General features: G+C 41.0%; 1 protein-coding gene across 3 annotated transcripts in view; it reads right to left on the reverse strand.

Annotated features, from left to right (window-relative positions):
• The window catches only part of caln1 (calneuron 1), a 274,355-nt gene that overhangs the window by 218,323 nt on the left and 34,889 nt on the right, over nt 1-21,143 (reverse strand). For all 3 annotated transcript variants that reach the window (XR_013807575.1, XM_079677744.1, XM_079677745.1), the window contains exon 2: nt 19,342-19,463. Coding sequence is in view for 2 of the 3 variants with exons in the window: in XM_079677744.1 (XP_079533870.1) it covers nt 19,342-19,463 (122 nt within the window). In the remaining variant the exon portion in view is untranslated. The remainder of the gene's footprint in view (nt 1-19,341; nt 19,464-21,143) is intronic.

Genomic DNA, 21,143 nt, shown 5'->3' on the forward strand with positions numbered 1-21,143 from the left:
AGCATGATCTGGCACCTGCCCACAGTGCCAAAACCACCAGTAACTGGTGTACTGACCATGGCATTACTGTCCTCGATTGGCCTGCAAATTCCCCTGACCTGAACCCCATAGAGAATATGTGGGGTATTGTGAAGAAGAAGCTGAAAGACACAGACCCAACAATGCTAATGAGCTAAAGGCCGCTATTGAAGCATCCTGGGCATCCATAACACTCAGCAATGCCACAGGCTGATTGCCTCCATGCCACGCCGCATTGATGCAGTAATCCGTGCAAAAGGATTCCCAACCAAGTACTGAGTGCATTAATGGACATTTTCAAATGTTTGATTTGTGTTTTGCTGTTATAAATCTTTTTTTTTTACTTGGTCTGAGGAACTATTCTAATTTTTTGAGATAGGATTTTTGAGTTTTCTTAAGCTGTATGCCATAATCAGCAATATTAAAATAATAAAAGGCTTGCAATATTTCAGTTGATTTGTAATGATCCAGAATGTATGACATTTTTGTTTTTTTAATTGCATTACAGAAAATAAAGAACTTTATCACAATATTCTAATTTTCTGAGACAGTCCTGTACAGTAAAAACACTAACTTTAAGTATCTCCGTATATACTGTAAACGCTGGGAAATTGCGATGTAAGAAAATTCAGCAGTACAAAATGTTTGGTCAAGTTTTCAATGATAAATCCAATCATAAATTTATAAATCATAAAAACAGTTGTATTCATTTGATAACTGGCTTGTTTAATAGTTGTATATGTTAACGTGTTAATTAATACACATTTTATTCATTTTTTAAATGCTAGTCTCAGGGGCGGATCTAGACAAATATTCATGGGGTGCAAGAGGGTGGCAGGAGATTTTGAGGGGCGGCATCCCTTGGCAGAAGTGTATGCTGATTTAATCGCAGTCATATCAATCAATGTTAACTTGGAAAGCCACAATATTAATATTTTAACTCAATAATATTTGGTGACATTATTGTGGCACATCAGTAAAGCCTTAAATATAAATATATAAGGTGGCAGAAGTAATTTAATGAATTTTAAATGAACAATAGCTGAATGAATTTATTTCACTCTTAGACCAGCAGGGTTACCAAAACTATGCAGACTGCTGCAATAAGTACATTAATTATCTGTCTCATCGATGTTTGTCTGGATGAATATGTTACTATTAACAATCATATTATTCCTTGTCAATCACTGTTATGATTCACATCTTCATTTATTATTGAAGAAACTATATTTTTTGGAGGAGTTAATGATGAATGTTCCTCAAGGTGCTTGCTCACCCTCCTTCAAGTTTGAAAGACAAGTAATTACTATCATGTATCAAAATTCAAAAGATTCAAAGGAACAGTTCAGCGCCCCACAACTTTACTGCAAACAGTCACAACCTTGACTTTACATCAGAAAGAACAAACATTAAAGAAGTGACTAACTGCATCAGTTAGGGTTAAAAAAACGTGTATTCAGCTAAAATATAAACATTGCTGCAGTTACTATCCAGTGGAAAGTCCTTACCTACTGGCCTAGTTAAATCAAAGTGGTTACTTTTTTTTGGCTGGGCAGTGAAGTTTTACACACCGTCTTATTTGACTTTCTCAGGACTTCAAACTGTTTTTTGGGGGCAGACCCCAACAAAGAAAAAAATATATACACATACACACGTAGGTCATCATCTTGACAGTCTTTTATGCTCATCGAGTCATCCGTGAGCAGAGCATCGAGTTGGCATGCCTATTACAGCTGAATGCGGCGATTACCATCTTGTTCAGCAAAACGCCTCACAAACTTATTAAGATCCAAAGCTTTAATGCGTTTTGATTCAATGCTGAGTACAGCCAAACTTGACAGTCTCTTCTCTGTCATTGTAGACCGCAAATACCTCATTCCTTCCGTCTACTTGGATCAGAATGGTTCTCGTTATGCACCGTCCCGTTCAAATGAAATCGCTGCCAATCATATTTCCAAGCTCGCGCCAGGGCCGGGGGAGGGGTTACAAGACTCGCGTCTTGTGGTGCATTCACTTGCACTCGGACATTAGATGTTCTCTTATAAATGTCCAATGAGCCACAACTTTTCTTTCAAAATAAAGATGCCAACTGGGGTGGCAGCTGGGGTGGCAATGCTATTTCTTAGGGTGGCAGTTGCCACCCCATGCCACCCCGGTTGATCCGCCCCTGGCTAGTCTGCTCTTGTTAGTTTTGCTTTGTTATCTGCACTGCACCTTTGCTGATGAAACGCTGCCAAATCCCCCCTCTGCCGGTGTTATGTGCCGTGGTGTGTTTATGTGTGTCTACCCTGTTAGGGAAATTGTGCAATCAAATGTGTTAACATTACTGACCTTAGTTTCTCTGATTAGGTCATCTCTCTGGGAGTGACCCTTAAATGTATATGTGGTCAACAGAGGGGGTGAGGTTTTGCATACTGTGCCAGACGGGGTATCAGCTGGCCTCCCAGAATGATGTTGTAATGTAAATCTGCTTTAATGTCCTCTTATAAAGAGAGCCTGTTTACTCAGAACAGTACGTGCTCTTTGGATGAGACGCTCGTGCTTGCAAGTATAAAGGTCCTTATTGTTTTTAATGCGAATATTGTGTTGCTGTACGTTTGTTACCTAACTGATTATTCTCTCTAGACCACAGCTGATTTTAAAGTCGCTACGACAACCCCCCCCCCCCCCCCCCCCGCCTTGTCTCCCTTCAGGTGCATGTATTTGCTGCACAAAATATACAAATTCAAGCACTTTACTTTCAAGAATCCACTTAAAAACACAAACTTTTAAAGAATGTCAAGGACCGAGCTTTTATTTCCACAAAAATATTATTGAAACCTGTAGATTTTGCTTGAATATGGTCAGGAGCAGAGTTCTCTTTTATATTCCTGGCTTTAACCACACTGTAAGCAGTGGCGCTGCAAGACACTCTGGGGCCCCCAGGGAGAAGCCCCACAACCGGAAAATTAAGAGAAAGATAAGAACAGTCATGCTCTGCTCTTGCACAGTTGAGCTAAATCACTTTGTCTCCATATTGCTCTCATAGGGACACACGTCATGAGGCAAAGGCGGATCATCTAACAAACAAAGGGGAACACATTTGGGTCATCAACTGTAACTGGCATTTGGGTGTAAAAGCTGAACTAAGTCCACAAAGCCAGTGTTCAGAGACAGCAGATCTCCTTAAGGCTTCTCTCTGGATCACAGATCAGATATATGCTGTGCATGATGGCAGGCGGTGTGCTTGAGTTCACACACAGTGACTGAAAACTCTAAGATCGATCTTGTGAATTCTGTTTCTACATCCTACACTTCTTGTTTACTGGTTTAAAGAGTGTACATTCAGCTCTCCTTCCTGCTGCAATGACTGTTTAGTGCTACAAAGAATTGATCCCTCAGTGGCTCAATTGGTAGAGAAGCAAAGAATTCCCGTTAAAAAGTGGGCCCTCCTATCCCCACAGTTACAGGAGAAAAATACAGCCGGCTACTTCCAGGTGACTGGATGAATGAATAAATGAAACTTAAGGCGTCATCCTCCAAAAATAAATTCCTAAAGCTGACCAAAGCTTCTCCTTCCAGATGAGATATTTAACGCTGCAAGATCTCTAACGGCACTGCACAAATACAGTAAATATCTCTTAAATAGAGCGTCTTTTAAATATTGTAAGGCAGGAGTGTTAAACTTACAGTACTTCTCATTGCCAGCACTTCCACTGGTTGCAAAATTGCATAAAAGTCTACATGAAAATGATCCTACTTTTCAATCTATGTATAACCTCAGTAAACCTTTTTCTAATGAGTTAATGGTCTCAATGGTCATTGTACTACAACATGATATTCATATTTAATATATTCGTCCTATTTAGAGTAAAAAGGACGATACAGAGGATATGCGTTTCACAGTGGGCTTTTTTAGACTCATGGCAGAAACATAGGCTTCCAAAAGATTATCTGTTCAGTTTAAGACATGTTGCATCAGTTACCAGCAATCTATTTGAAAGTTAACAAGCAGGATTTTTTATATGATTTTTAAAGTCAATTCATAAACATTTATCAAAGACCTCACCGAAGGCAGAAAAATGCTGCGCTCCCAGCTGAATGTATGTGACATCTGTGCACTGTGGTCTGACTGATTTAAAGGGAGTGTGATTTTTCAGGTTAAGTGTCTTACTGACAAGCACTTCTTAACTGACAAGGGCGGAATGACTCATTCCTCATAACATATTAGAGTCTAAACAACCAAACTGTTGACCTTGGAGCTGCACGCCCTCTGTGATCCCACCACTCATCCAGCATGAAGTGTGTAGAACCCTGATACGGTAATTACAGTCGACAGGCTGTAGTTTGTCAGTTGTCCTCATACTGACCCTCTAACCACAAGCCGTTTCTTACTCACCAAACAGCATGCAGCCGTTGAAATAGGAATGAGGAATTCATACGCTGCAACTATCTCCATGCATATTAAAACCCTGACACAGTATCTGGTTATTACCGTGCGCTACGAAGCCAATTTTCCGGGTGCAGGCTTAATGTTGCATCAAATGGATTAATATTTTTGAGGTCCGGGGAGTTTGTTTGCCGTCTGTGAGCCTGCTGACTCCTGCAGACTGTAATTGATCAGGTTTGTGTTCTACGGGTTCAAGTGATTACCCTCAAACAGATTGGAAAACAAAGGGTTCATGAACACAGCCTCTGCCACAGCACAGATGTAAAGTCAGAGACAGAAGTCAGCCGACCGTGATGCTCCTGTTGAGTTAAAGTACGGAGAGAATAATGCATGACTGGGCTCTGTGGGCTCAGATGAGCAGGATGCTGCTTGGTTAGTAGCCCCCTATTGTCTTTCAAAGCATTACTGACTATAAGAGTGACTGGGGCGGATCAGCACCTGTCCGTTGAAACAACACCTTTCACAGGTTTATCCTCCGGTGTACCATATTATTTAAGAATCTGTTAAGTAACTTGGTATGTTCTCTAAAAACAAAGCTCCTATGGGTTTGGGAATCTGCAGTGTGACTAAGCCTGTTGCCCAAAATAGTCCTTTTCTAAGCAGTGGCTCCCACTGTGTGACCGGCTGATCAGTCTTAAAATAAGTCTCCTGTTTTCCCGTTCATAACTTTTTTTTACACTTTAAAAGGAGATATATCGTGACAAAACAGACTTTTTCAGTGTATGTGAACAGTTGAGCCACTGTACTCTGTACTTACTCCACTGAGCCTCAGAAAACCAGAGCAACACAACACACATTTAGCTTTGAATATGTGTACACACATGCACAGACAACAACAAGATCTCATAAGGACACAGCATTTTGCAGCCCTGAACATATTTTATTGTCTTTTACATTTTACAGAAAATATTCAGTTGTTTCAGCGCAAAAGCTCGTTTTGGTACAAAACGTGTCAGTCTGGGACCTGGGGAATAGGGTTTATGTTCTACTAGTGATCCTACTAAATCATTTAAGTTAGGGTTTGACCTGATTAAAGACTCTCAATTAATTTAAAAATTATAAAAAAATGTAATACATGCAATGAATACAAGTGTACCTGCAGTCTGGCAGAAGCCTATTTCTTCAGACAGCTGCTAATGCTCTTTTTCCTCCATCCTTCTCCTTCCTTCATCCTGGATTCATATTTTTTTAAAACACAGTCCTTTATATGGGATTTCTAGGTTGGAAAGCAAAAAGATGAAGATTTGGCTCACCAGAACCAGATTTCTAGAATCTAGCGCCCCCTAGCTATTACCCTATCTCCACCCATGATGTTGTGTCTACATCGTAGCCTCTCGAAACATGGTAAAAAAAGCTCTTGCCAAACTTCCTGCTAGACGACATATCCCAAACTAACCATTCAATGTTAAATGCTGACCATACCAACTCAAACTAGTCATGCAAATCAAGAGTCACCATCCAGTACCAAGGCTTGAATATGTGTTTGCCAAGATGCAGCAGGTTTTTTCTTGCAAGACAATCATGGCTTTTTCAAGAGGGGGGCTTTAAGAGACTTAAAGGGGCATGGGCGCGGGAAGGGGGGTGCTGAGGGCGCTGCAGCACCCCCTAGCGGCAGGCAGGGGGTGCGGAGCTCCCCTGTCTGAATTATTATTTTGACGGTTATTGCTGCTCCCGCTGTGCATAATCTGTGTAATATGTAGCCAATAAATTCCACATTGTTGGTAAAATAATATTTTGGCCTGCCCCGAATGTTTTTTCTGTAGGCCCGGACAATTCTACCTCAATAATATAATACATTAACCGTGCTTTACGTGAACCTCATCAAGACACTAGAAAGGACGGCAGGACTGTAATTTCCCGTGTTCAGTGAATGCAACAGAGGCAAGACACCAGACCAATCAGAGAGTTGCATGGAAATAAAAGTGCTTGTGTCATTCAAGCTCGCGGCTCTGTGTGTGTGCGGAAATAGCGCATTTAGTGTGTGTGAGAGAGGGGGAGAGAGAGGGACCGGTGCCAGCAGCAGGGACCGTGTTGTTAGCATCTGGTTAGCTAGCTGCACTAACGGACATACGGAGCTGTTTGTTCCACAACAAGCCGGAGGAGAGCTCTCCTGTCAGACTGAGAGACTCAGATGAGCTAAAGGACTCTCTGAGTGTTTAGATAGTTAACTTTAGTCTAAGTTATCTCAGTGGGTCTCAAACGGTTTGGTCAAAAATTATTCAAAAGATTATTTCCGCGGCACACCTTCATATGATCATTATAGTTATAAAAAAAAAAGAGAATAAAGGAAAAACAGTTATGAAATACTATATGGCAGTAAAACAAGAATACAGTTTGAAAGGGGAGTGATTTGTAAAATATTCATAAAGAAAAAGAACATCTGCTTACAGTTGTGTTTCATCTGGGTGTTGAGAGATGTATCCATAGATCTCTTAATGTTGCTCTCAAAGTGCACCAGATTGATGCTTTTAACTTCAATATTTTAAAAAAATCTTCCCGGGGGAACATCCCCCCGGACCCCCCTAGAGGAGGGGAGGTCCGCTCCCCACTCGTAAAAAATAGCACTTTACCCCTGCCTATATGCCGTGAGCTGATTATCGAGCCTTCATTGTAACAGTCGCGGGTTTACTGTGTGTTTGCGTGTAGGGAGTTTTTTTGTGCGTGCTCTATAGTGCCCGTAATAGTGTTCACTGGAGTCCAGCACCTCAGCACCCCCACTCAAAATACCTTCCCGCGCCTCAAAAGGGGTACCTATTGTACACATGTTCAAATTCAAGTTTGAATTGTATTTTGACATGTCTCCATGCTTTAAAGGTGGGGTAGGTAATTTTGGAGAAACCAGCTCGAGTGCGCTAGAATATGAAAGTACACAACCGGAAAAAATGTGCCTCTTCCTTACAGTGCCCCTCCTCCAACACACACAAACGCGCACATGACCATTGAGGGCACGAGATAAGTTTGTGCACAGATGGAAGGCTGACAGCCAGGTAGGCCATCCAGTTATTTTAGCTCAGATGATTGGTCTTGCTTTTTACAGTACTACAGCTTCCACAGATGACCTTTTTTTATGTATTTATTGTCAAAGCATTTAATATATTCATTGCTATCGGGATGTGTTTCTGAAAAAAATTACATACCCCACCTTTAATGTTGAAAAAGCTCTTTTTTTTTTCTCATACTGCCTGTGCTGCAGCACCTCTTTTCACCCTCAGTCTGCCCGGGGGGGTGAGGAGCTCGACGCTCGTGAACTGTCTGCAGGAGGGCGGGGGAGCCTCGCTGCGGGGAAGCAGTGTGTGGACCTGTCAGCGCAACTTACATGATGCCGAATTTAACAAACAAATTTAAATGATTGGTTTGAACGGCACAATAATAAGGACGATTGTCCGTTCTGTGATTCTCCAGAACACACATGTTATGATGGCAAGGTCGTAACCATGGAGTCAACATTGGGGGGGACCAAAAATTCAATCAAAATTTGAATACTAATTTCCTGCCGTTCAAAGGAAAAATATATAAAGATTCACTAGCATATGGGATACCCATACCCTGTGGGGCTATATATTGGGGGGGACATTTTGAGCGTATCTGAATATTGGGGGGGATGTCCCCCCCCCCCCCCAATGTATATGGTGAATTCGGCCTTGTATAGTACCCATAAGGAGCTGTACAAATGCCGCAGTTTTCTGCGTGGCTGTGTCTTTAGTTGAAAGCCCAGTGGCGATCTGCTCATCTCTCATCGAAATAATATGCTACAAAGGGGCGGACTAGCCATCTGTGTGTTGAACTTTCCTGTCGGCTCCCACACCGTAGTGGAGGAAACAGGGGGATGACTCTCTGTCGTCTCCCAGGGCAGAAGCAACAGGCTTCACGTTAAATAACCCACTTTAGCTTAAATGACTGGAGAGAGGCGAGCTCTTCTTGGGAGGCCGTTGCATTTATTTAGTTGTTCTTCTGTTTCACAAAATACATCACGGACCTCTGTTTTTCTGCTGCCTCGTTTCACTTCCAGAAACATACACACGCTCGCTCACTCTCGCTCTACCATCCACATACACACATGCACACACCACACCCCTCTCTCTCTCTCTTAAAGGGACAGCGATCTCATCTCACTCTGCATGACCCTAATATCAGGGCCAAATTCACCATATACATTGGGTGGGGGGGGGGGGGCATCCCAGCCTAACTGATATAGAACAAATTAAAATAAAATTGCTATTCTATGACTTTTTTATTTTGACAATTTGTATACTTGAAAATCTTTATTTTCTGTTATTGTGAACTTCACCAAAATGATATATTCTTTTCATATGTAAATTGGTTCCGCCTTTGTTTGTTTATGCATACCTTTATTTTGTACCCGAGGAGTGTATTTCGCTGTCGCACGTCCGAGTCCAGCTTCAGTTAGCGTTGATGCTCCAAGCAGGTCAGTCATGTTTTAATTTGCCCTCCATCAGTTCTGGTATCTTTTTCTAGTTAGCCCTAAACTATATTATTTTATTTTGTAATGGTAATGTTAATGAACCCTTCGGCTTCTTTGTGTAAATAACTTATAGTTCTGATGATGAAACCAAACTTTTCAGGAATAGGGGAGTGATTTGTAAAATATGCATAAAGAAAAAGTAAATCTGTTTGCAGTTCTGTTTCATATGGGTGTTGAGAGATGTATCCATAGATTTATTCCCTAATGTTGCTCTCAAAGTGCACCAGATTGATGCATTTAACTTCAACATTTAAAAACAAATCTTCCCGGAGGAGCATGCCCCCGGACCCTCCTAGAGGAGGTTAGGTCCTGCACCCCCCGTCAAATTGTCCCACCAACATTGAGGATGCTTCCTACGACCATGCCTGAGACACAGTTTCATGAATATTGGGGTTTAACAGGTTTTAAAGTATCCCATGTGTGAGTGAATTTTTATATATTTTCCCTTTGAATAGCAGGAAATTAGTATTGACATTTTTTATTTTTTTTAACTGTTTATTTTCCTTTTAACAAAACAAGACAAGACATATCCTGAAATAGGACGGATTACACGACAAAGCAAAGTATGGTTAATATTGAAATAAAGCAAATCCAGTATAAATTGAAATAATGAAGTAAATAATATAAATAAATGTAAACTGGGATATAAAAATAAATAAATAAAAATCAAATAAATATTAATGAAAGCATTTTACACAGGGACTGACATCTTTGGCACAGCAGGATCAGTTACAAAGGGACTTTTTCCCTAGTATTCATCTTAAGTTTGGTTCAGTTTCAACAACCCTCTTCAACCAGCGATACATCCAGATATATTTTAACACAGCTCCATCTTTGGGTAAAAGAGTCCATTTTTATCTCTAATTTTTATCTCTAATTTTTAACGATTAATTAATCGTGTAGACTTGTTTAAGTCTGTGCTTCCACTGAATGATTGTCGGAGATTTTGTATTTTTCCAGTTCACAGTTATAATCTTTTTGGCAATTAATAACAGTATCCGTAATATGTACCTCTGGTCTGAATCGTAAATGTCTGTAGGTATAATCCTGAGCAAGAACAACATGGGCTCCAGAGGAACAGTCATTTCCAGGATGTTTTTAATCTCCTCTTTAACAGATTTCCAAAATCCTTCAATTACTGGGCAATCCCAAAAGATATGTGTATGATCCCCTATTTTTCCGCATTTACTCGAACATAATGCGACTGATGGTCCTTGAATATATTTAGAAATTAAAAAAGGAGTGTTAAAAAATCTGATTTTCAGCTTCCAATTAAACTCTTTCCATAACTGACTATTAATTCCTTTATGACTGCCCACACATAAGCTTTCCCAGACTGCATCTTCGATTATAATGTTTAGTTCCAATTCCCATTTATCTTTAACATTCCAGGTATTTTGGGAGTCGTCTGCCATAAGCCTCTTATATAAGTGAGAGACATGTTTCTTATTTGGGAAGCATTTTTCTGCAATACTAATAAAATATTCTTCTATAATGTTTGGATTTTTTGGGATTTCTTCTCTTTCCTTGTGGCTTGTAATATAGTGTCTTATCTGGAAGTACCTATACAAATCCTTTGACAGGAGCCCATATTGTTCTTGAAGTTGGGAGAAGGATTTGACATCTCTTCCATCAAACATTTGGTTAATTGTGATAAGACCTTTATCGGCCCATCCTTTAAAACCTCCATCCCTTATAGATGGAAGAAACTCTATATTGCCTATAATTGGCATGGCTCTTGATATTGATTCTGGGCTCCTGAATTTTTTTTTAACTGCCGTCCACAACTTCAGGTTATGCCTTATCCACTCGTTCTCAATCTTAACTTTCTTGACAGATTTGATATCAATAAAAGGCAGAACTGATAACGACACAACCTTAGAAATTGCCTTACGTTTCACTCAATCTGTAACCATCCCGGTTCCTCGTCCTTTCTAATCCAGGCCACTATTGCCGTTAACTGAGCAGCCCAATAATAATATTTCAAATTTGGCAGGCCTAAGCCTCCCTTCTCTTTTGGTAGAAAAAGAGTTTTAAGTCTTACTCTGGGTCTCTTATTCTGCCAAATAAACTTAGATATAAGTCTATTTAACATGTTGAAAATGGAGGCTGGAATTTCCACGGGAAGGGATTGAAATAGGAAGAGTAATCGAGGGAGTATGTTCATTCTTACAGTCTTTACCTTTCCGAATAGCGACAGGAGGAGAATTTCCCACCGTATCATGTCATTCTTTATTTGCTTTATTAGTGTATTATAGTTAGCCTCAAATAAATGCATAGGGTGGCGAGTAATGATAATCCCTACATATCTAAACCCCTGCTTGGACCAACGGTAAGAAACATCCTTGTTTAATTGTGTAGGCCAACTCCCTGTTATCATCATTGCTTCTGATTCAATTGGATTCATTTTGTATCCTGAAATTGCCCCATACTTAGACAAGCACTGCATAAGAGCTGGAATAGAAGATAGGGGGTGTTTTATAAAGAGTAAAATGTCATCTGCAAATAAAGATATTTTATGTATTGACCCTCCCTCGTCCGCTATTCCTTGAATCTGTTTATTTTGGCGTATAGCCTCCGCTAAGGGTTCAATACTGAGTGTGAAGAGACGAGGTGACATTGAGTCTCTCCACTTTAAAACAATCCGAACAATGCCCATTTACTCTTATTATTGATTTAGGATCCTTATAAAGCAAACTAATCCATGTAGTAAATTTTTCTCCAAAACCCATTTCCAATAATATTTGTTTAAGAAATAGCCAGTCAACTCTATCAAATGCTTTCTCAGCATCTAAGCTGAGAAGCATTGAAGGTTGTTTATCTTTTGCCGCTATTGACTGAAGGTTTAAAGCTCTCCTTACATTATGTCTCCCTTGACGACCTGAAATAAATCCTTTCTGGTCCGGTTTTATCAACTTCTTTAAATTATGTTGTACTCTGGTTGCTAAGATTGAAGTTAGTATTTTGTAATCAACGCATAGAAGACTTATGGGGCGATAACTAGTGTACTGTGTGGGGTCCTTTCCCTCTTTATGCAGGACTGTGATGATAGCTTCTGACCACGATTTTGGGGGGTCTCCTGCATTTAAGACAAAATTATATACTCTACATAATATAGGAGAAAGATCATTTATGAAGGCTCTATAATATTCACCTGCATACCCATCTACTCCCGGTGATTTGTTGTTTTTTAGTTTAGTAATAGTTTCCTTAATTTCCTCCTCTCTGATCAGGCTCTACTAACTTAGATGCTTCGTCAGTTGCCAGTTTATTCATATTGAGGGGCTTTCAAAATTCACTAATTCTTTCTTCCTTAAATTCCTGATCTTCGCTTTTATACAGTTGCGCATAATATTTTGCAAAAGCATCTGATATTTTCCTAGGACCGTTTCTGTCTGGTTAGTTTCAGGATGTTTAATTTTGGAGATAATGCGGCTGGACTGGGCTTTTCTAAATTGAAATGCCAATAATCTGCTAGCCTTATTTCCCATTTTGTAATATTTTCTATTTATGAACCTGAGGGCTCCCTCTGCTTTGTAAGTTAATGCTGCATCTTGCTTCATTCTAACTTCCTTCAACTTTTTGAGTACTTCCTCTTTTCTAGATGTCTTATGTTCCCTCTCTAATCTTTTAATTTCTGTTTCCAATTCTTGTTGTTTCGCCAGTCTTTGTTTCTTTAATTTAGATCCTATAGAAATAATGTTGCCCCTAATCGTGGCCTTACCAGCATCCCATAGCACCGAGGGGGAGACCTCACCATTATCATTCAAGGCAAAGTATTCGGATATTGCAGAACGTATTTCCTATTTTATCCGGTTATCTGCCAATAGTGAGACGTTAAGTCTCCAGTACTTAAACCATTTATCTAACCCCAGATACATTTTCATTGAATAACTTCAATGTACATGGGACATGAACGTAAAGTCTTTGTCACTTGGGTGTAGGCGTCGCCAGATATCAACTAATCCCAGCTCCTTCATTATGTTTAAGACATTTCTGGACATTTTAGGCAGGGGTCTTATTGTTAAGGGTAATCTATCCATTCTGTTGTTCAATGTGCAATTGAAGTCCCCCCCTATGATTATTATTCCCTCTCCATTATCTGCCACTAGGGCTGCAATCTTTTAAAAAAATAAATCACAGTCTTCATTTGGTGCATACACATTTAAGATAGTTATTTTTAGGCCAGCTATTGTTCCAATTACCATAACATAACGACCCTCAATATCCTGGAGGACTTTCTCATTGTTATACTATACTGATTTGTTAATTAAAATAGCTACTCCTCTTTTTTTACTCTTCCCAAATGATACACTATAGATTTGATCCACCCATTCTCTCTTTAATTTTAAATGTTCTATTTCAGATAAGTGAGTTTCTTGAATCAGAGCTACCAAGCATTCCTTTTTCTTTAATGTCCCAGAATCTTTTTCCTTTTAATCGGGTTGTTAATTCCCCTTACATTATACCTAACAATATTTAAGTAAGCCATAATCTCTGTTTAGCATTAGAGTAAATAGCCCTGCCTGCTTGAAGACACATGAAAAAACGTTGCCTATATCGCATAAACAAAAACATACTGTAGAACGCAACATATGTCAGGAGAAACATATAAAAAACACTTAAAACATAGAACTGAACTTCCACCTGTCCAATCAGCCACAGCAAACGAACTATAGCTGTGACAGATCCCCACTGGTGCTGGGGCAGAGAGGTGTGACCAGCCCTCTCTGTGGGAAAAAGCACATAGAGTGCTAACCTGACCAATAATACACTAACATGTAAAAAAGGTCTAAGTGAGTGTAATTCACTCATTCCGAACTAAGAAAACGGGCTCCGCCAGAGCCTAGAACTGGTAAATAAAATATTAGAATAACTTATGAGAACAACTAATTTGTAGGATTTGCACAAGTAACAACCACTTTATATAACTTCTTTCCACTGTCAATGTGTTACCGTTACTGTGTGCAGAACAGAGCCGACTCCCAACCTGTTTCAGTCACTTTGGGTTTTTAAACAGCATCGGGAGACGATTTAAGCTTCTTCTTGCAGGAATGTCCTGAGATCCGATGCTGACAGTACCGTGTCTCTTTTCTTCTTCCCGCTGCTCCTCCATCCGTCCTTTAAAGGCCATGTAATGCATCTAACACAGGTGTTTTTTAACATGTAGTTTAGATATCACCAGAATAAAAATAAATAAAAATGTTTAAAGTTTCGTCATAATTAAATGACATAGACGTTAAAAACCGATGTTGGTTCCGAAGTTTGCCGAGTACGCCCCCGATCACTCCCGAACGAGCGGTGACGTCACACGTGGCAAACATTGCCATTTGATCAAATCAGTCCAAATGGCAAGCAACGCGATAACTTCAGTCAGCGACAGCGACAGCGATCATTCAAGCTCAGATTCGGTGGGTTATCTGGATTCAGTTACAGAAGTAGAGAGTGAACCAGCTAGCCTTTCACTTCAAGGCATCTTGCCTCATAAGTACGAGCCTCCTGCCCAGCAATCGAACAACGAGGCAGAAACTTGTGAAAGAGAAGCGGATTCCGCAGCCGGCGAGACTCGAGTCGGCAATACTGAATGGTAAATTCTGTTTTATTTAATTTGACCTGCACTAAATGTCGATCTTAATTTGTCATCTGTTCCTCACACGTCCGGCAGATATTGTTTTGTTTTTTAATGTTATGTACAATATTCAGGTGTACATGTCAATGCTGTGAAAGCATGCCCATTGCAGATGAATGTGTATGCTGCAGAGAGATCTGGCAGGTGATGGAACAAATAGACAGTTTGCAACCTACTGACCAGATAGCAGAGTCCTGCATCAGGTCGGGTATCCGCGGGTACCCGACGGGTGACCCGCAAAAAAGGTGATTTGCGGGTGGTATTTTTTCAAACGCTTTTTTCCGGGTTCGCTTCTGGGTAAAACCAAGATGATGCGGGTCCGGTTGCGGGTGTTGCATAATAAATATATTTAAACAATAATAATTTAGTTTAATGTTTAAATCCTCAGACCTCTCCTCCGCGGTACCGAGCATAATCATAACCTCTGCAGTGCATCTATCTGCTGCTGAGCGCACCACATTCTGAATGGCTGAGGTGAAGCTCTCTATAGCGGAGAATACAGCATTTTCAATAACTCTTCCTCAAGAGCGAAATCCAACGTCTGGGAGGCTTTTGGTGTCATCCTAGATGGAGAAAATAAACAACATCCCAGGCTTTTTGAGCCAAATATGCAACTGCGTGTGTTAATAATTGCACGTTGTCACTGCTTATATATATGCGGGGTCGGGTTGCGGATCATGTGCCGGCGGGTCGGGTCGGGTTGCGGAACTAATTGGCAATATGTGCGGGGGGCGGGTTCGGTACTGCACGTCACGGGTGCGGGGCGGGAGCGGGTCTTGAAAATCAGACCCGTGCAGGACTCTGCCAGATAGAAGACACCGACGAGAAACCAAGGTGCATTATATTAGCCACCCAGGCTTTAGAGAAGGCTGTCTCAGTGTTTGGACACTGAAAATAGCGTATCTTCAATACAAACAACAACACAGAGCAGTTGATGGCCCACTACACCAGTAAGTAAATATTGATTGACCCAACTGCATATTAGCTTTGCTTTCATATAATACTTTTAGTCGCTACAGATATGGTACACTTTTAAAGATACCATTAAACTCTTTCAAGCAGTCAAAAACAGCTTGGCTTTTATTTTTTCTGTGTATGCAAGTTCAATGTATGCTTGAGAAAAGAAACAACTACACATGTGAGGAAATATATAAGAGGTCTATGATTCTGTCAAGCAGTCATGTATAACCTCATATTTATTTTGTACAAGTAAAATACAAATATCATGTTATAAGCCAATTTGTAACCATTGCTACATAATAGTACTACATAACATTTTATTTTTCTCCAAATATATTTATAATCTGTATACTTTTTTTTCATTAGGAAGTATCGATATACAGCTTATCGACAGTTTGTACGTTGGTGCTGGGGTGTACTCGGCCCAAAAATCAGAGTCCCGCTGCCTGCATGTGCTGTAACCGAGATACGGAAGACTTACCCTGAACCGGGAGGCCGCTATCAGGGATTTCAATGGTCAATCTGTAATTTGACATAAGTCATGCAGCTGAACTGGTTCAAATGGTTTCGCATGATGTAAATAATTTACAAAGTACATCATTTACAATATTATTTTTCCAAAGAAACATGTAAATATAACAACATTTTCCAAATCACAAATTTGTAAGATTGTATTAATTTACTGTTTGATAAATAAAAAAGGGTTCTTTTGTTAATTTTTCACTTGTAACATTTTATCTTTATTGCAGTGTACATTAGTCTATTTTGGTATATGTGCGAGCCCACAAATAATTAAAAGTGGTAAAAATAATAAAGATATTCAGACGTAATTCATTTTTGGCCTTACTTATTTCACTTCAACTTTTATATATTTCAGTCACTAGGCAAGTTCACTGTACTCTGGTGACATTTAGCTCAAGCTGGCATAACACCTGTAGTAACTTAATTCTGACCCGAGTTTTGTGCACAATCTTCCAGCACCCATGATCAATGTTTATAGCAATCAGGAAACATTCACAGCTCACAACTACACATCGCTTCCCCATCATGAATTGTTAGATAAAAAAAGTTTAGCGAGGTCCGGTTACACATATGTTGAGCGAAAATAGCGGAAGGATACAAAACAAACAATCCAGACGAGGCTGGTGTTTGCCACGTGTGACGTCACACAGCTGGGTTAATGGCTGGCAAGCTTTTCGCTACCGGAGCGGAATAACAAGGGAAAGTGGCACACATTTCATGTTATTTGGGGGGTATTTATGGAAAGAATCATTGATGTTGATATGTCAAATGAAACAGTGGAAAGTGATGAAGCGATTTATTAACACAGAATAACATTTATTTTGGACATTACATGGACTTTAACTCATCCTCCTTGCGTTCTCTTTCTCCGCAGCGCACGTCGACTCCCAGGCCTTTCAGCCCCTCTGCAGCGCTGGACAGTGTGGTGTAGGTCTTCTCCCCCGTGCCCAGCTTGAGTTTTAACTGCGCTGGGTATATACACCTCGCCAGTATGTCCTTCTTTTTTAGCTACTTGATGACTTCGTGCACCTTTGCCCGCTTCTTGTGTAACTCGGGAGAGTAATCTTGATCAAAAAATATTCTTTTATCTTGGAAGGAGACCTGTCCCTGACTCCATGCATGTCGTATCACCAGATCTTTAACCGCTGCGTCCAAAAATCTCACGATGATGTGTCTTGGAGGGGCTGTCGGGTCTCTACAGTATGTGGCGTAAACGGGAGTGAGCGGTGTGCTCTCTCTATCTTAATATCCGTTAGTGATGGTATTTTAAGCACCTTGTGTAACAGTTCTTTAATAAATTCTGCCATGTTTCCTCCCTCACTCCTCTCTGGTACCTGAAAGATTCTCACATTATTTCTTCTCAGTCTATTCTGCAAGTCGTCGCAGGTGGCTGAGAGGGCAATATCACGGTGGATCAGGTATCGGAGCGCCCTCTGATGCCGCACCGCTACGTCCTCGGCCATGCCGACTCTGTCCTCCAACTTTCCAATCCTCCCTTCATGTTCGCCCATTTGAACTTCTATATCTAGCACCGTCTGTTCCAGTCGATCCAGAGACATTTTTGTTTGATTATGCCCCTCTTGATTTTCCTTGCGGAGTTTCCCCAGCTCACTAGTGATGTGTCGGTCTTTTAAGTGAACGACAGGAGCCGGTTCGCACCCGCGAACGAGCCGGTTCTTTTTCTTTTTTGCGGAGGGATCTAGATCGGAATGAAGGCACATTATGCAATGTGCAATGTGCACATTATCCCGCTTATTACATGGCCACATGCTCAACAAAGTAACGACATGACTCCCAATATTAATTTAAATGCTTTTATGGATTTAGAAAAGTATTTTATTGATTTAAAAAATAGTTGTATGTATTTATTTAAATTGACATGCATCCGCTAAAGAAAAATAGTCCGTTGTTACTGTTTGAACTAACGTAGCAACGGCAGGAACTGCTTCGATAGTGTTTTTGAGGAGCTTTTTGATTACAGATTTGAAAACATCGTTACTTGCTTTAAAAATAGCACAATTGGAAAGTATCTAGATATCCCTGCCCTAATGCCAAAGTAAATATCAACTGAATATGTGTGTCTCCGTTTGATGTCTATGTCTGGACCGCTGCGCAAAAAAGGGGGTTTCTTGGTGAGCCGAGCCAAGTGATCCGGCTCACCAAGAAGAGCCGGAATTCCCATCACTACAGCTCACCCATCAACGTAACTTCATGGTCCGACTCGCACATGTTGCTATCTGTTGTCAAGCTAGCGCTAGCTGGGCTGGCCGGTCTCCGTTGTTTATCAGTTTTTTTCCCTTGAGATATGTTGTTTGTTGGGGGCTTTGTTTCTGGTTGACGAGCTCATCATGCAAGAGTGCTCTTTCTTATTTTTTAAAACGTCTTATATTACAAGTTGTCTCTATTTTTGTGTATAGTCTGGCGGAGCTCCACTTCTAAGCTGCCACTTCTCTCATGACGTCACCCAGGGCTCTCAAGTTTTGAACAGAGTTCAGAGTGAGATTGTGGCAGCGGTGTTTGGTACTCCAACTTCTGACTCCCCTCAAAGTTCCCATGAGGCCCTCTGCACCACGAATGTCAACGACGGGGGGGGGGGGGCGGGGGGTGCTAGTGGAGTATGAAGCCCTCTGTATCGCGAATGTCAACGGGGGGGGGGGGTGCTAGTGGAGTGCACGCGTCTCACACAAGCCTAGTTTGGTGGGCGGTACCCTGGAAAGAGATCTCTGCGTGAGAAATACAAAGTGTGACTGGAGTGAAATGCTTGAGAGCTCTGCGTCACCGGAAGCCCCACCTTCAGTATTACCATTTTGATTGAATTTTTGGTCCCCTCCAATGTTGACTCCATGGTTACGTCCTTGGAATTTGTGAAGTGCTTTCCTCTGTGGTGAAACTATCAGCACTGCGCCAGAAAGTCGCCTGGATTTAAAGAGAGCGGAGCTGCGTTGCGTGCATGGCTTCTTTCTGCAGGTAACAGGGAGACGCGCCCTGGCGGCGGTCTCGTTCAGGATCCGAAAATACAATTTAAATATTTTGCACACTTATTCCACTTATTCCTAGTGTGCCACTGGTTATGGTGCCGCGTGCCACCATTGGCATGCGGGCCAGGGGTTGCAGACCCCTGGGTTAGAGTAACAACATAAAGCAGAACTGTTAAAATATCATTGGCTCATGCTTATTTTAGGTCAACTGCTTTCAATATGGGGTTAAAAGGCAGGCAGCACCAGCCAATGCCTTTAAATACAAATGTAGCTAAAAGCAGGACAGCAGCCAGACATTTTCTTGAGATCTCACTGTACTCACCGTCCAGCTCCTCCACGGAGATGCTGGCCAGGACGTCGCTGTCGCTCTCGGATAGCGAGCGGCTCAGGTAGTTCCCCTTGTAGAGCAGGCCTGCCGTCACATGGTGGAACGGCATCTTCTCCCTGAGAGACAGCAGAAGGAAACATTTAGACGTCAGCGAAGGAAAGGGAGAAATAGCTCTCTTTGGATTTTCTTCAAGATGAATTGTGAAGTCAAGTAAGGGAAAGAAAAAGAGAAAAAATAGTGCAAGAGAAAGAGTTTAAAAAACAGAGAGCTGGACGACGAGAAATCAGCAGACGAAACTGGGCAAGAAGTAAACACGAGCGGGAACAACAGAAGAAGACATACAAGAAGTAAACACCAACAGGAACACGATATGGGCTCTGGTAGTGTTTAAAGACTGGTTTATGGAAAAGAAAATGTGGACAGTTAACACTAGAACCGCCAATCGGGTCAATTTGACCCAGAGCTGTTTTTTATTGTATGTAACTTTTTTTCAATAACATATTAAAGTCTCCCAGTCTGTGACTATTCCTGAAAGTGTGTTATGTAGCACCCTATGTTGTTAAAAATGGCCAATATGAAGTCAGATTGAAGAAATCGCCCTAAAAATGGCCATTTATGCCTATTTCCGCCAAACGGGTCATATTGACCCCACCCCTTTTCTCGCTATTGATTTCGCGTGTAAACAAACATGACGTGTTGCTATATAGCAATGCCTTTTGTCTACTGCGGTTCCTTATAGATTGAGAGATAGATTGAGAGAGAGAGAGATAAATAGATAGATTGATTGCGACAGTCTGTAGTGAAGGAGCGCGCTCCCGCTCACGGGAGACTGCTCGCGCTGCGCTCCGCAGCAAACAGCTGTTTGCTTTTCACCCAACAACGACAACGGCCTCACGAAACCCTATGTTGTACCGTTAATAAACGAAACAATTTAACAAAATTGCTTGTCAAAATACCAATACCACAGGACCATTTTTCTTTTTAAAGTAATACTTTTACCTTGAAAATTAATGCAGTCTAATGCCGGGTCAATTTGACCCCGGTGGCGGTTTTAGGTATAAAAAATCTCTGGCGGTTCTAATGTTAGAAAACCTAGATCAGTGCTGCTGCATTTTAATTGACGCTGCTGTCACCACAGACCTCGTTAGGCAATTAAATATACTTATTTTCAATATAATATTTTTTTTAATCAATATTGTGAGTTAGATTATTGATTTATTGCCCGCTCACCCTGTCAGGGTTCTTTTCTCATTAATGGCCTGCAGCACATTCCCCCCTACTCCATCAATGATACAATTAGGAAAATTACCATTAGGATGCATGAATCCACTTTTCAACCAAACTTGAAATTGGTTTGCCCTTTTGTGAAATTGGTGAAATAAATTAGCGTCCAAGCAGCACAGTATAAACGGGATCCATAAACGAAGCAGAACTCATTTTCTAAAGCAGTGAGGGAGACTCGTATAACTAGGGGTAAATGTACTGTGTGTGTGTGTGTGTGTGTGTGTGTGTGTGTGTGTGTGTGTGTGTGTGTGTGTGTGTGTGTGTGTGTGTGTGTGTGTGTGTGTGTGTGTGTGTGTGTGTGTGTGTGTGTGTGTGTGTGTGTGTGTGTGTGTGTGTGTGTGTGTGTGTGTGTGTGAGAGAGAGAGTGTGATGCATGTGAGAGAGTAAGTCAAAGTGAGTGAGTGTGTGTGTGCGTGCGTGCTGTATTTACAAGGGTGACTGAGGCAATTCATTATTAAATAAATGGAAGCCCAAGGGCACAGGAGGAAGAGCACATAGAGCACAGATATTTG

The sequence above is a fragment of the Notothenia rossii genome, assembly GCF_949606895.1.
Source record: "Notothenia rossii genome assembly, chromosome: 4".
NCBI lineage: Eukaryota > Metazoa > Chordata > Actinopteri > Perciformes > Nototheniidae > Notothenia > Notothenia rossii.